This window comes from Amblyraja radiata, chromosome 19 (genome assembly GCF_010909765.2).
Source record: "Amblyraja radiata isolate CabotCenter1 chromosome 19, sAmbRad1.1.pri, whole genome shotgun sequence".
Taxonomy (NCBI): Eukaryota; Metazoa; Chordata; class Chondrichthyes; order Rajiformes; family Rajidae; genus Amblyraja; species Amblyraja radiata.
The window spans coordinates 24,193,989-24,209,666 of record NC_045974.1 but is presented as its reverse complement, the minus strand read 5'-3'; the positions used below and the strand labels follow the sequence as shown (position 1 = coordinate 24,209,666).

The following is a 15,678-nucleotide window of genomic DNA, read 5'->3' as shown; positions in this document are numbered from 1 at the left end:
AATCTTGTTAAAGAATAAAATGTTTATAAACACACATACATGAAAATTATATAAATGTATATAATCATATAACACACACAATTATATTTCTTCTGATCCAATAATGAACTTTATTTCAGACTAGACAAGGGACATTAAATAAGAAACATTGTAAATAAGAAACATTGTAAACCTCCCCGCAACTTCACACACACTAGGCCTTATCCCCCCGGCACTCCCTCGCCTGCCCCCTCACTACAATGTATCCCCCGCCTCCTATGCCCCTCTCCCTCTCCCGTTGCCCCGGGCCCCACACTCCCTCTCCCGCTGCCCCGGGCCCCACACTCCCTCTCCCCGCTGCCCCGCACTCTCTCTCCCCGCTGCCCCGCACTCTCTCTCCCCGCTGCCCCGGGCCCTGCACTCCTTTTCCCCGCTGCCCCGGGCCGCGCACTCCTTCTCCGCGCTGCCCCGCACTCTCTCTCCTCGCTGCCCCGGGCCCCGCACTCCTTCTCCCCGCTGCCCCGGGCCGCGCACTCCTCCCCGCTGCCCCGGGCCCCGCACTCCTTCTCCCCGCTGCGGATCCAATCTTTGGCCGGAAGCAAGAGGGCGGAGCAAAATGGCGGAACAAGATGGCGGGGGCAGGTTGCTAAAATGAGTCATAAAATCGCCCATGAATCCGCCCATGAGCGTACTACACGTTTGCGTGAGAGTAATCCATCTTGCTCCGCTATAGGATCTTTGGGCCTCATGGCTGTGAGTCTGGAATCAAGGGGTTAAAGGCTCCTGTACCACATTGGCCAAGCTTCGTCAGGTGACGGGTGACTCATCTGAAGCTTAAATACCAGAGTTTCCCAGGATTCTCTCTTCTTCGTAGACCCTGACTTGTGAGCAGCCTGCTGGTGTGAGCTGAGGAAGGCCTGGCCACATGGCATCGAACTTTGTGTACTTTCACCATTACTTGTTAACAAATATTGAATTGGGACGGATAAGGGCTGACCTTAGTGTTTTCGTGTATTTTGTTTCGGGGTTATATCTCTTTAGGCAGGTTTTAGAGTCTCTGGTTCGACGGTCCATTACATGGCTGGCTGGAGCACTGTTTAATTGCTTGTTAGTCCATCCATATCCCTGACTGGTTTGTTTGAATCAGGTTTGGGTTTTGTGTTCCATTGAATAATTTAATCTATTTTTGAACTTGAACCTGGTTTTTGAATTATGTTACGCGGCTCTGAAGTACCTGCATTCGGGAGTCGTAACAGTGACATTTCGGGTCGATGAAAGGACTCTGTACAACCAATTTCACGCGTTTCCAATGTCAGGTTCATAACTTAATCAAAACCTGGATCATGTTGGCATTGGCAAGGCGATCTCCAATCAGTGTGACAATCATACCTAAACATTTGAGATGACCATGCTTAAATCTGACCATTCTTCTCCAACAAAGAAGGATGTCGAGGGGAGAGTCAAGCCAAACGCATGATCAAGACTTGGTATTTTATGGCTGCCTAATTGGACCAATTGAAAAACAATGTATGTAGGACGCTTTTCCAATTCACCACAAATAAATAAGCCAAATTAAATGTTTGGAGGGCAGGATTACTAGCTGATGGGCTGCGAGTGCAGTTAACTGACCACTTTACCAAAGATAGACATCTGTGTGACATCACTGAGTAAAATATTCAGCACTCAACCCATTGGAAGAAAAGACAACCCTAAATCTAGCACTAAGCTGAATAATAGGTATGTATGTTGCTTGCCTTTCACATGCTTTGTGGTGTAAGGGTGGAGTTATTCCAATACAACAGGAAGGGTCTGATGGCACCAAAGGGGAAAAAAGTCAAGCATCTTGGTAGGGTTGACATCAGCAGACATTAAAATAAAACTTAATATCAACTATAATATCAAATCAGCAGTCAAACAAGCTTGAACAAGTTTGTGGAAAAGTTTTATTATGGTTTACATGACGTTTCACAAGAAATTGTCATTTTAAATATTACAAATTTACAGTCATTTCACTTCCACAAGGAATGTAAATAACATACAAAACTCCTTTGCCCTCCCAGACCGTTACCTTTTTGCGACGAAAATGAATTGTTTGTTCTTCAACATTCTGCACAATGGTTTCATATCCCGAGTACTATACATCAAAGCAGATTAAGTGCAGTATTAATCCCTTATAATTCATCTTTCACATCTGTGGAGTCCTGGAATTGATGTAAAGGAAAAAATTCATAAACTTTCATCCAAGTCATAAACCCAAAGATTAAGTGAGATATGAACAAAACCAACCTCCGTCTGTTCTTCTGTTTCATCAGTTTCTTCACTTTCCTCTGCATCCTCTTCCTTCGCCTCATCATCTTTCCCTTCCTCTTGTTCATCATCTGCAATTTCTTCATATTCTTCAACCTAAAGAGGGTACAGCAATTCAGTTTTCTTCAATGTGCAATGCAACACTATACTGAATTGACAAATCAGAAGATGTTCCAATACAATTACAGTAAGATGTATCAATTTAAATGTCACAAGGAGTTTCAAACAATGCGGACAAATTACAAGGTACCATGACTAAATGCTTGAGAAATTGAATTTCAAAGACAAAGTAGTATCAAAGGAAGTTAAGAGTATGGATTTACAAATCTAATGATTCACCTGAGCATTGAGATCTATATTCATACTTAGACGAAGCATCCTTTCAATTCGATCACCATATTCTTTAGTATCTGGTAATTGGTATCCAGAACGTAGCGTGGCCGTCTCAAACAACACTACAGCAAGATCTGTTGCAGTCATATCATCTTCAATATCCTGTTTAAAAGGAGTTTCCACATTAGTCTATAGCTCACGTAAATTTAAGCCGCAAGTCAAGCTGATTGATATTATCTAGAAACTAAATCTAACCTACCCATTCAGCACAATAAACCTCCCTCCTCTGAACTTCCATCACCCTCTCCCATTGTACCTCAGAGCCTCCTTCCACACCTAGCCCCAGTTCTCACCCGTCATGTTTTCATCATTTCCCAGGGCTTTCTGATGGTCAGTCCAGAAAGACCATTTTGTACCCTTACCCGTACTGACAGAGTTACTCCAGCATTGCGTGTCTACCTTCAGGATAATATGTAGCTTGCTATTTGGCCATTACTTGTCCTGTTCAAACCAAGGGAAATTTGTGCTGGGGAAAATGGACATATTTCAAAATCCCCTTCCAAACAGTTCATTTTATAACGGGCAAGAGCACAACTGAAGAGTACTGGAGCACACACCCCATAACTTGACAAAGGAACTTCCTGCATCAGCAACATTTCCTAATAAACTTGCCTTAACTCGATTCAGCATTTCCTTGATCAAAGGATGTCTTGGATTAAGTTCAAACGTCTTCTTTTGGCCAGAATAGTAACTACAAGAGTTAAAACATGTATGAGGAGTTGTCAAGCAAATATCAAAATCATTTCACTACCCTCTCCAACTATAATTTTAGGTTTAAGGAACATATTGGGGTTAGAGCCTATAGCATGGACTGTATATTGCAACTCAAACGGATTTGATTATAGCATTATTTTTCAAACTTTGCAACTACAACAGTAAGACCAGAGGGCCCAGCCTCAAAATAAAAGGTCATTTCTATAGAAAGGAATTTCTTTAGCCAGGGGGTGGTGAATTTATGGAACTCATTGTCACAGACAGCTGTTGAGGCCAAGTCACTGGGTATTTTTAAAGTGGAAATTGACAGATTCTTGATTAGCAAGGGCATCAAAGTTGTGGAGAAGGCAGGAGAATGGCATTGAGGGCAATACTTTGGCATCATATCAAAGATAGATCAGCCATGATTGAATGGCAGAGCAGACTCAATTGGCCACAAGGCCTAATTCTGCTCCTACGTCTCATAAATAATGTATTGGGTGGTGGCACCAAGGACTTTGGGCTTTTTTTTTTTTGCACTAGTATTGGAGTTATTCATTAAATTTTTGTTTAGTATACATCAAAAGCTGCAGGAAAACAGGAGAATGGGGTTGAGGGTGAAATAAATTAGCCATGATTGAGTGGTGGAGTAGACTCAATAGGCCTAATCCTGCTCCTATGTCTTATGGAACTTTAAGTTCATAACAGTTAGGATGTATTTCTATTGAAAAACTAAAATCAAACCTACTTTGTGGAGATATCTTTTCCAGTCTGGTAAGCCTGGGCCTTCATGATTCTCTCCATATTACCAGACCATCCATACTGACTGGCCACCAGAGCACACGGAGAATCAGTGAGACGCTGGGACAGGACAGCCTTTTCAATCTTTTGAAAACAAAAATAAGTTTTAATTTGTTACCTGGAGAGTGGATCAAGTCAACATCCTAAATATTGAATAACCTTGCATTTAAAAATGAGAAAAACGCCTTTTAGAAGTCTTCACTTGGTGTGAAGTCTCGGGTTTTTTTTTCCATTCACACATGGATTTGATTTACTATGGTGTGAATTTCACATTAACTTCAAATGTCAAAGCTGAGCAACTAGAAGAGTCACACGAAACTAATCATATACCTTATCTTTCAGGGCTTTGTCTTTCAGCCAAGTCAAGAGTGGCTCATATTCCTTCTCCATTGCTTCATGCCTTTCTTTTCCCTTTTCACTTTCATCAAATTTCAATCCTTCTTTGGCAATATTCTGGAATCTCTTTCCATCAAATTCAGGTAGTGCTTGGATACAGTATTCATCAACAGGCTCTGTAAGATACAGAACTTCATATCCCTTCTTCAACAGTCTTTCAACAAAGGGAGAAGATTCAACCTGTAAAAAAGTTATTTTGCAGTTTTACATAAATTAGGCAGAGTTTTTAATACAAAACTATTTAGAACAAATTAAGATTAAAAATGTGGTCGATTTACTGTATGTAACCATCCAAAACTAATTATTAAATGTTATCTGCCATCACCTCTTTTCTATTTGCTCCAGCCATGAAGTAGATCTTGTCTTGTTTCTCTTTCATTCTTTCCAGGTACTGTTCTAAACTGGACTGCTTGGATTCATGGTGCGAAGATTGGAAGCGTAGCAATTTAGCCAAACGTGTTCTATTGGAGTGATCCTCGATAACACCCAACTTGATATTGGTCCCAAATTCCTTCCAGAAGGTTTCTTCATATTTTTCTTCTGCAATCTTCTTGATCATATCTAGGGTCTTACGCACAAGTTTCTTTCTAATTACCTATTTTAGATAAATAGAAAAATCAATCTTCAGTAACACAATAAAGGCATGTGCTGTTGCAACAATATGCACAAATCAAAAGATATCAGAATAGTACAAAGACTAAAACCTACCTACTTTTAAATCAAATAAAGAGCTCGATTTCTGAAAATCCAGTTACACCTAATTCCATTGTTAATTTAACTTTTACCAATACTGGTGAGTTAAAATATTTAATATGAATGTTATATAATCAGCACCTTTAGCAATTTATGCTGCTGCAGAGTTTCACGGGAGACATTCAAAGGCAGATCATCAGAGTCCACCTGTGGAGAATAATAACGTTAAAAGCAGCTGCGAAAATACTAGTACGCACATAAAGTGTATAAATCGGTGAAATAATTTTGACAGGTTATGCATCTCTACTTGTACACAAATTGTGGAATAATGTTAGGTACAACAAAAATCAGTTTTGTTCTTGGTAATTGTTTTTTTACCAGAGACCACAAATGTATCATTTGAATACTTACTACACCCTTGATGAAATTCAAATACTTTGGCATCATATCATGGAAGTCGTCTGTGATGAACACTCGACGAACAAATAACTAGAAAAAGGGAAAACTATTGATTAGCAGTGGTGGCAGTTTGACCTGTGATAATTATTAAAAGCAATTAGCAGAGCAGAATACATCCAAAACCAAAGGACCCCAGTTTCAGAATATCTAACTATTGTGCAGTTGCAGCTCTTTGGAATTAGAGACCCGTAGATGCTCTATTAAGCATTCAAGAAACGTTAATCAAGGTATACAGTTAGAGATTGAAGTTATACAAGATTAACCCAGTCTCAACAAATGTCATTGATACATTTAAACCAAAATTAATGAGCATATAGCATTCTTGGACATTACCGCTTCACTGCTGACTAGCTTCGGAATTTGAAGCAGCACAATACTTATGCATTTGGAACACGTCAAATTTCTGTTTGTTGTTTGAGAGAAATTGTGTGTGTTGAGACAGAAAACTGGCATGTAACTGGACTGCAGATGCCTTGATTGTCATCATTATTTTTTGTTGACTGGCTAGCACGCAACAAAAGCTTTTCACTGTACATCTGCATTAGAACCAGATGCAAATATCAATACTGTTGACTAATTCAATTAAACCACACTGCCAGTCAGTGCATAAACCTCCTGGATGTTCTAATTTCATCATTCAACTACAGCAAACCAAAGCAACATTTTAACTAGTACCAAATGATACTGATAGCAATTCTGGCAAGCAGGACAAAATCTCTGTAGATCATTTTTTTGGCGCTAATGCAGCATACCTTAATGTAGTCAGATTTTTTGGATCCATATTCATCAAATAAACCACGGGGTGCAGTTTTAGGCACAAACAAAATAGATTTAAATGTTACTTCTCCTTCAGCAGTAAAGTGGATATGAGCAACTGGATCATCTGTGTCCTAGAATAAAGAAATCTTGTTAAATGTTTGGTGTCTTCACAGGCGTTCTACATTTGTGGCACCAGACACGCACTTTGCAGACAGTCTGCACAATCATTTTCAGGAGCATCAGGGGAAAAGTGTCAATGGCACCCAAATTAAATATGTATTGCACACACAGGTTGTTCTATGACAAAACATCATAATGCAAATTGGATGTAACAACCAATGTAGTTGAGAACACGTTTTACACAGGGCAAACTGGTTAGAATGAAATTTCAATTGGGAACTAGAGAACCACTCAAGTTACTTTGGAAATTGACAAGCAAAAAAGTAGATTTGCATAAACCACCTTGGGGAAAACTGTTTCCAGTAACCACCCTGCAGTGTCCAGATATTGTGTCTAAAGAACACAGCTGTTACTTCCACTGATTGCATATCAATGATACTCTAGCAATATAACCTACAACCTTTAGGATCTTAGCTTGCAGTAACAATAAACAGCTATTATGAAGATCTTTATTTTTAGCAGGAAAAGTGCCTGCTTTAGAGTATAAAGCTATCACCTTATCCCATTGACAAATTGTTTTCTATTGTGCTTGGTTTCTTAGGAACTCAACTATTGCATTACATCAGAACTACCTGTTTCTCAATGTTTAATGGCATTGGTTCACATATCTTCATTGGCCATACAGAAAATGACCAATCACTCAAACTTCTCGACAATTGACAAAAGCAATTTTATTCCTTCATAAAGCAGTCTGCATCTTTTTACAGATGATCACACCAACAATGTCAATCACTCCTGATCTTAACCCATCATTCCCCAAAAAGGTAAACAGACGCTAAGACCTATTAAATATTTACAGCATCATTTAAAAATATTGCCCACACAAATTCCTCTATTTCAACTCCATGACCTCCAGGTGTGCATTATGCCCAAACTGTTAAAAACATACTACAAACTATCCAACTTCTTGCATTTCTGCTCTTACTAAAATTTCTGTTCAATTTTGTTATCATCTATACCTGTAGCTCAAACTTTAAGTGTTCTGGAACACTGAAATTGAAGACACACCAAGAATTTGTCCAAGTTGAGGTTGTAAATATAGAACGCAAAAATATTTATGGAAATATTTAAGTTACCTTAGAAAAGGTCTTGTAGAAGGCAGTGTATTCATCCTCTTCTATTTCTTTAGTTGGTCTTTGCCAGATGGGTTTGATGTCATTCAACAGCTCCCAATCCCAGACAGTCTTCTCAACCTGGAATTGTGACAATATAGGGACACAAATTCTTAAGAGTCCCTCTTGCACATCAGTTTGGTTATGGCATCCAGCTCATCTACCCATTGTTTCACAAGCCATCAAAATTTTTCAATTTTCCTGAAAATGCAGCCAAGGCTGCAATTCCCACTAACTTGTGCAGAAGCACGCTTTACAACTCACTAAAAAGACAAACTAAAGGGACGTTTGACCTTAAGATAACTTATCCCTGTTAAATATCAAACCAAATAAACTAAAATTAATTGTGCTCCCATATCTATAATTAATTTGAAAGCTTCCACTCTTAACCCTGCTGTGGCTCTAGAAAATTGTACAGTACTGACAAATTCTGGGTAGCACATCTTTGGTATAATGGAGTATTGGCAGCACTCTGAAACAGTAACGAATTTTACTCACTTTGCAATAGTCACACCTGCTGCATGGGGGTGGTTTCAGACATATACAGCTGCCGTTAAAACCACACCTCAGACCAAATATCTCCGTCATATCCAATCAAGTACAATAAAAAATCCAGTTCATTTATCTTCCTTGGGGCTTTAATGTCAAAGATTTTCCATATTGTTGGATGTTGCTCTTAATAGACCCATTTCAGTTTTTAAAGATGTTACACAATACACGAACGTTTCCAATGAACCCAGCAAGTTAAAGGCAGCACGAAATAAGCACCGACTCCCATCCCCACAACCCCCTACTCACGTTCCTGACCAATGGTTATTCAGGACTATTCCAGCTGCTGGCACACATCAGCCCAGTCTGTATTTTGTTCTGCATGCGCAATGGACCACGTTAAGTAAATCAGATGCCAGAGCACCTGTACTTCAACAATTGCATGCTAGTTTATGTGCATTGGCCAAAAGTTTTATACCTTCTTTGTTTTCTCTTTTTCTTCACTTTCTTCTTCAACTGCTGCCTCATCATCACTATCGGTTTCCTTTTCTTCCTTCTCCTTGGCTTCCTCTTCATCCATTGGTTCCTCCACAGTTTCTGTCTATAATCAGAAGTTTGTTATAGAAACCATAGGTTTACCAAATCACTATCCAAATGAGCAAATTAGGATTACCTTACTGCTCCAGATATAGATTGGGAAGTTGATGAATTGAGAGTACTTCTTCACTAGATTTTTGATGGTTTCCAGTTCAAGGTAGTCAGATGCCTCCTCTTTCAAGACTAACCTACAATAAACAAATTGAAATATTAGGAACAAAGAACTGCAGATGCTGGTTCATACCAGAAACACAAAGTGATCAGTTAACTCAGTGGGTAAAACCACTGAGTTACTCCAGCACTGTCTACCTAAATTTAAGTATTAGACAGTTCTTATAAAGTGTTGCTATGACAAGAGATTTTCTCTCAATTGTACCATAAAAAATGTTCCAAATCTAAATCGGTTTCAGAATAAATTGAAAACGGGTCTTTCACTTACGTGATAGTAGTACCACGTCCCAGAGTATTTCCTCGAGGATCCTCTATTATGGAGAACTCATTGGAGTCAGACTCCCAGATATGCTGTGTACCATTATTGTGCTTGGATGTGACAATAACTTTATCGGCCACCAAGAAAGAAGAGTAGAATCCAACACCAAACTGACCAATCAATTCGGAGGTGGTTTGATCTTCAGTTTGCATCTCCGTTAGCTTATTTAAGAATTCACTTGTTCCAGATTTTGCTATTGTGCCCAGGTTTTTAATCAGGTCCACTTTAGTCATGCCAATACCTGTATCTGTGATATGAAGCAAGTTCTTCTCTTTGTCAGCCTAGGTAAAAGAAAGTCCAATGTTCATAGCTAGATAAATACTTCAGACACCTAAACACAAGTTTGCAAGGTGCCTAAACAAGATCAACTAGTGCCCTGCATAAGATCTGTATTTATATATACATTTCCACTTAGATCATCCTACAGTGTCTTAGTCAAAGTACTGTTGAAGTTTATAGTCGCAGTAATTATGGCAATTTGTGCAAGTCCTTGCTTGCATCTGGTTGCTGTTGAGTTGTCGTACAGAAATTAACCCTTCAGTCCACTGAATCCACACAAACCAAACACATGTCAGTGGCACATCAGCCATGATCACACTGAACAGTGGACCAAGCTTTTCCTGTTCCTATTTTATTATGTACTTATCTTGATGCTCTAAAAGACTGATACTGTAAATTCTAGGCGATGCAGGCCACCATTCACATGAAAACAGAACTCAAACCATAATCTGATCTGCCTACTTAAGCAAATGAAGGTATAAGCATCCTTTGCCAATCAACTGTGATGTACCTCTAAAGCTGAATACAGAGGTGCAGTCAATTACTATGTTGAGTGATGTGGGAGGAATCACCTGCAACTCAACACCAACAAGACTGAGGAGTTAGTGGTGGACGTTAGGAGATGAACATCCCCGTCTCCATTAATGGTATGGAGGTACAGTTTACCAGGCACAAATTCCTTTGAGTGTACCTGGACAGTAAACTGGATTGGTCCAGGAACACCAAGGCCGTGCACAAGAAGGGACAGCCGGCTGTAATTTTTGAGAAGGCTCCACTCCTTCAACATCTGCAGTTAGATGCTGTGGATGTTCTACCAATCTGTGGTAGCCACAGGGAAGAAGGATCTCCTGTGGCGTTCTGTACTGCATCTTGGTGTACAATTGTATGTAGCACATTAGTACCAGCACTGATGTACAGCACTTTGGTCAACACGAGTTGTTTTTAAATGCGCTATACAAATAAAATTGATTGATTGGTGGAACCAGTCTGTTGCTGAAGGTACTCTTCAGGTTGACCAGTGTGTCATGGAGGGGGGGGGGGGGGGGGGGGGTGAGCTGTATTGTCCAATATGTATTTCAGTTTGAGGAGCATCCTCCACTCCAAGATCACCTCCCATGAATCCAAATCCACCCCCAGGACAGAGCCAGCTTTCCTGATGAGTTAATCCTATTGGCGTCTGCGGTTTTCGCCCTGCTGCCACAGCACACGACAGTGAAGATGGCGGCACTGGTCAAACTGTACAACTCGTGCACATCCCCAATCCTTTACACTTTAATTTTAGTTTATGTATTTTGTATTTTATAACTATTGGCAGATCAATTTCCCCCCTGGGATAAATAAAGTTCTATCGTATTGTATACCATATGCACAACGGTTATACTGAAGCTGAACAAACAGGATGTCAGCAAATGGCTTCAGCTGTGCTGGATAAAACAGGGTCTCCCAGATAAAACAGGGTTCTCCCGACGCCGGAGTACCATCACCCGGCGAGAACATCGGGCGCCGTGGTGGCGACTGTGGAGGCCTCAATAGGCCCGACTATGGGTGGACAAGAGGACGGGGACTGGACTTTGTGCCTTCCCCCACAGTGGGAATCACTGTGGGGGGATGTTTTGGTGTTGAATTTCTTTATGAATACTGTGTTGTATTTTTATTAGTGTGCTGCAAGGACATCAGAATTTCCCCTGAATAAGGGGATTAATAAAGTATTTATCTATCTATCTATCTATCTATCTATCTATCTATCTATTACAAACACCTGATTTGTATACAGCCTCCACATGTGAACTGTCTGGGATACCAGTTGGATTTACTAGCTGCTGTGGGGCTGCAGGCATCTTCTGCCATGAACCCTTCACAGCCGCATTTTCAATAACCTGTAAATTGACTGAAAGACTTATACTAGAGCAGAATAAATGAACCTAGTGTAATTTGAAACTGCATTTAGATAGTTAAAATCGTACCTTTATCTTGATAGTCATCTCTTCTGTGGCATGTAATGCCGTATCATTTGTTAGCGAAATCAATCTGATCTTGTCCAAAGCATCAGAGGCATTAGAAATAATTTCACGCAGAAATATCTGGCAATAATCAGAAATGTTAGATATCCTCCATTCAAATATTCAATTGAACATTCAACATATGCTCTTCCCAACATTCCCCTAACAGTAACTTAACCTTAAAATAAGGAAGTAATTATTGCCATTAGTGTGGCAACACTTGCTTTGTCCTAATCCCCACTGCTCAGAAGAATCTTCAGTTTCTACATGACCCTGCGTTGACAAAGGTTGGGAGTGAGGATGTTTACTGTTGTGCACAGCACAGAAATGCAATTTATAACTCAATGTAACACATGCATGCAATTGAAAGCTTAGCAATATGCAGATACAGGCCAAATATGGGGATAACTTTTGCACCACAGGTGCAAGCAATGACCATATCCAACAAGATAACCTACCATTATTGACATTCAATGGCATTATCCCTATTCAATGTCCTATTCTTATTAGCTTCTAGAGATGATGATACTTTTATCGTCTCTTGTACCTAGGTAGAGAATTCCAGTTTTTGCATACAAAGTACACAAAGGTGCTGACAAAGTTATAAAAAGTACTCCTCCCAGTGGAGGGAGTGTTACCAACCAACCACAGGAAAATGTTATTTTCTCAAGTAATTTGCATCTTTGCATAGCAAAGACCTTCTACCGTCGATACAGTGATTGAATACTTCCCACTTGCATAACATGCACGACAAAGCACTTGCTACCTCATTAATTAATTGAAATGTTCCTCACGATCAGCAGACCATGAGGACAGCTTAACTAAACCCAGCACTGCTTCCCAAACCGTTACCAAAGAAGCCAAGGGTATTAGATGCACAGGACCACCAGCTGCATGCTTCTCTCCAAGTTACATCCTGCCCACTTGTAAAAATCGTATCCCAGCAACATTGGATCCAACCCCGGGAATTCCCAAATCCAAAACGCAATTAACGATGGGAAATCTGAAGAAGGGTTTCGGCCCGAAACGTTACCCATTTCCTTCGCTCCATAGATGCTGAGTTTCTCCAGCATTTTTGTGTACCTTCGATTTTCCAGCATCTGCAGTTCCTTCTTTAACGATGGGAAATAGCAGCTTTGACAAAAATGCCACATTCCAAAATCAACCTTCAAATCAACAAAGCTTTGTCCACTGGTGTCCATGATGACATTTCTACTGAGTGGTGACAATTTCAACAGAAATATCTTCACTAATGACACCAATGGTCAGAGCTTTGTTGATTTTAAGGTGATGCTGAGCTGCCATGCTGTAGATTGGGGAATTCCCAGCGTCGGATCCAATATTTTCCAAGCTGGCATGATGCGACTTGGATAGAAGCAGACAGGTGGCATGCATCTAATACAGTTTTTCTTCCTTGGCAAAGGTTTGGGAAGTATTGCTGAAAATGTTTTTGGGTTTACTATAGCAGATAATTGATTTTGTGCAGGAACATAAATGCCAATTAACATAGCCTCAAATATTTGAAATCGGTCAAAAATTAGCATGGCAATGATTGAAACTCACCTCTTTGTTTTTGTATAGTGAATTAATGATCAACTTCATCATTCTGTTCACCTCTGCTTGGAACATATGCTTTTCTGCCTTTTCCCTAATTTCTTTAATTTGAGCCGGATTCAATCCATCTAACTGAATAGCCTCTTCCTCCCTTTGAATAAACAAAAAAGGATTAAAATGTGATCAAGAGCTCAACATATTCATCCAATATACAGCAGCCAACATGGATCAAAATACTTTACAGAAGATCTACTGCAGCCAAACATTTACAAATTCATTATATCCAGGATTTGGAGCCAGTTGATTGAAACCATGATACTGTGCATAACATTGTGCTATCAGATTTTTTCACAGCCTGAGATTAATTCCAAATGATAACAATTATAATGGATAAATTCTAAATTAGACCTAGAACAGGCACAATAGACGTGTTATAAGAATAAATTCATTTGAAAATAACATGCTGTACATATAAATGACCAAAAATATTGTCCGAGCCAATACTCAAGGACAAATCACTCAACATCCCATTTTTGTTACAAACATTTTTTTTTGAGCAGTTCAAGAGCTATAAAATCAAGTGATTTTTTATATTCAACATTGAAGTGTACAGATTTTCTTGTCACTTAAAAGAGCATAATTCAAAACATGGGCGACATTAACAAAAATTAAGATAGGCAATTTGTCAACAGGCAATCATGTTTCATTAGTTTGCTTCCTTCAAGGGAACGAGTTCCCCCTTTTTGCCAAGTTAGTGAATTCTTTGGGTTGGGGCAATGTCAGCCTAATTGGCAGCATTTAGTGAAATCTGTCATGGGTGGGATTTAAAATTGTGACAGACCACAACACACCGGCGACATTCTACAGAAAAAGGAAAAAAAGCACCTTTTAACAATTTCATCGTCAGTTCGTGAACCATCCCTACTTTTCCCAAGATCTTCCTCCACCGCTTCATCTTCTGCTCTGACAAAAGCTGGAAAAGTGAATGTTCATTTTAGAAAAGTCACAGAACAAAATTCAATAACCAGGACTTGCAGTGAAGGGATTGCCCATTATAAGACAGCATCCCTGAAACCCCAAGAAATGGGAACCCTAAAAGGCTGGTGTAGTAATTAGAAAAGGAAGCAAATCTTTCCTCTCCAATTCCACCATCGGAGCCTCAAGAGTGGGGTTGAACAATTATTGAAGTAATGGCTCTTCACAGCCACTGAACTGATTAAATATGCGTTTATATTATCAAAGGGCTAGGACTTCAACCCACAAAAGAAAAAAGGCTTAGGGCAGGTAGCAGAGTGAGAGACCTTTTTTTTTGAAGTGAGAGTGAGGGAAAAACAGTGTACAATGCTCATTTTGTCCAAAACAGTGAGAGTAAGATCTGCTGGTGAGTGAAACAATAATAGTGTCTACAGTAATGGGCACTGAGGATCTCTGGGGAATCACAATCAAGGAGGCATGAAGAGGTGAGTGAGCTATGGGAGGGGACATCTGTAGTGAGGCGAGGGGGTGCTAACTGCAGGAAAAATTGAGCTAATGAGCCATTTTGCAGAGGGGAGGCAGGGGCACCAAATTTAGGAGAGTGGAATGGGGAGGGAGTGTCACAAATCTGAGTGAGGGGAGGGCAGAGGCACCATTATGATTGGAAGGGGCAGAAGAGTAGATTGGAAGCGGCAGAAGAGCAGATTGGAAGGATTACTATGAATTTAAAATCACTTCAACTCCAATCACGAAGTCTCATCGCGAGCTTTCCCTCCCCCATTTCTCTCAAAATCTGAGGCACACTTTTCCCATCCCCTCAGCCGCCCCCCTCCCCTCCGCCGCCCTTCGTCCCCTCCTCGATCCCCTAGCCGCCCCCTCGATCCCCGCTCGACCCCCTCCTCGCACCCGTCCGCCCTCCTCCCCGCCCCCACATTGTTCGAGGCGCCCTTCACCCCCACGCAGCTCCTCGAAGATCCGAAGGAAGGTTCCAGAAACGGCACCCGCCACGACTCACCGAAAGCCAACAGCGCGCACATCAGCGCCAGGAACCAGGTTTGCTTGGTCTTCATCATTATCGTCGTCGTCCTTCCCACCTCGGAAGGTACTCTGGCTCACTGGAGTAAGACGCTGCTCGAGCCCGGACACAGAGACGGAGACAAACACACGCGGCCACCTGTCTCCGCTCCGCCCGCCGCCCACAATGCGGCCGCCCGGCGCCGTTCGGCCAATAACGGGGGCGGGCGGGGGGGGGAGGGGGCGGGGCGAGGGCTCGGCCAATCACAGCGCCCCACGCAAAAGCCCGCGCCCCAATGCCCGCGCGCGGCCGACGCTCCTCGGCCAATCAGCGCCCTCCATGTACCAGCACCTACGTCGAGAGCGTGGCTCGCCCTGATTGGCGACCAACCCGTCTCCAAGATGAAGCGCTTCACTGTTATTATAATTGTTGCACTGTAAAGCCTTACAGTTTTCCGAGGCAAAGTCATAAATATTTCGTTTCACGCAAAAAAATTAAAAATCTGGA

The 15,678-nt window shown here is 41.0% G+C and overlaps 1 protein-coding gene across 1 annotated transcript; it reads right to left on the bottom strand.

Annotated features, from left to right (window-relative positions):
* Positions 1–1,904: 1,904 nt before the first annotated feature.
* On the bottom strand, positions 1,905–15,378 carry hsp90b1 (heat shock protein 90 beta family member 1). Its single transcript, XM_033038049.1, has 18 exons — positions 15,172–15,378; positions 14,067–14,154; positions 13,191–13,332; positions 11,592–11,708; positions 9,298–9,629; positions 8,935–9,046; positions 8,740–8,862; positions 7,737–7,853; positions 6,474–6,611; positions 5,674–5,751; positions 5,404–5,469; positions 4,895–5,164; positions 4,504–4,749; positions 4,121–4,257; positions 3,292–3,370; positions 2,626–2,781; positions 2,266–2,382; positions 1,905–2,180 (listed from the first exon to the last, which is right to left on the bottom strand). Exons 1-18 carry the CDS (start codon positions 15,227–15,229, stop codon positions 2,151–2,153), a joined length of 2,406 nt encoding a protein of 801 aa, XP_032893940.1. The 5' UTR covers positions 15,230–15,378; the 3' UTR covers positions 1,905–2,150.
* Positions 15,379–15,678: the final 300 nt, after the last annotated feature.

Bases quoted from the DNA above. Each gene is read 5' to 3' on its own strand.
- hsp90b1 (XM_033038049.1), bottom strand. From the start codon at position 15,229: ATGATGAAGACCAAGCAAACCTGGTTCCTGGCGCTGATGTGCGCGCTG. The intron at 4,750-4,894 runs GTGATGGCAGAT...ACTTTTTTACAG, and splicing joins CTGGAGCAAATAGAAAAGAG to GTTGAATCTTCTCCCTTTGT. The intron at 2,181-2,265 runs GTTGGTTTTGTT...CATCAATTCCAG, and splicing joins AAACAGAAGAACAGACGGAG to GACTCCACAGATGTGAAAGA.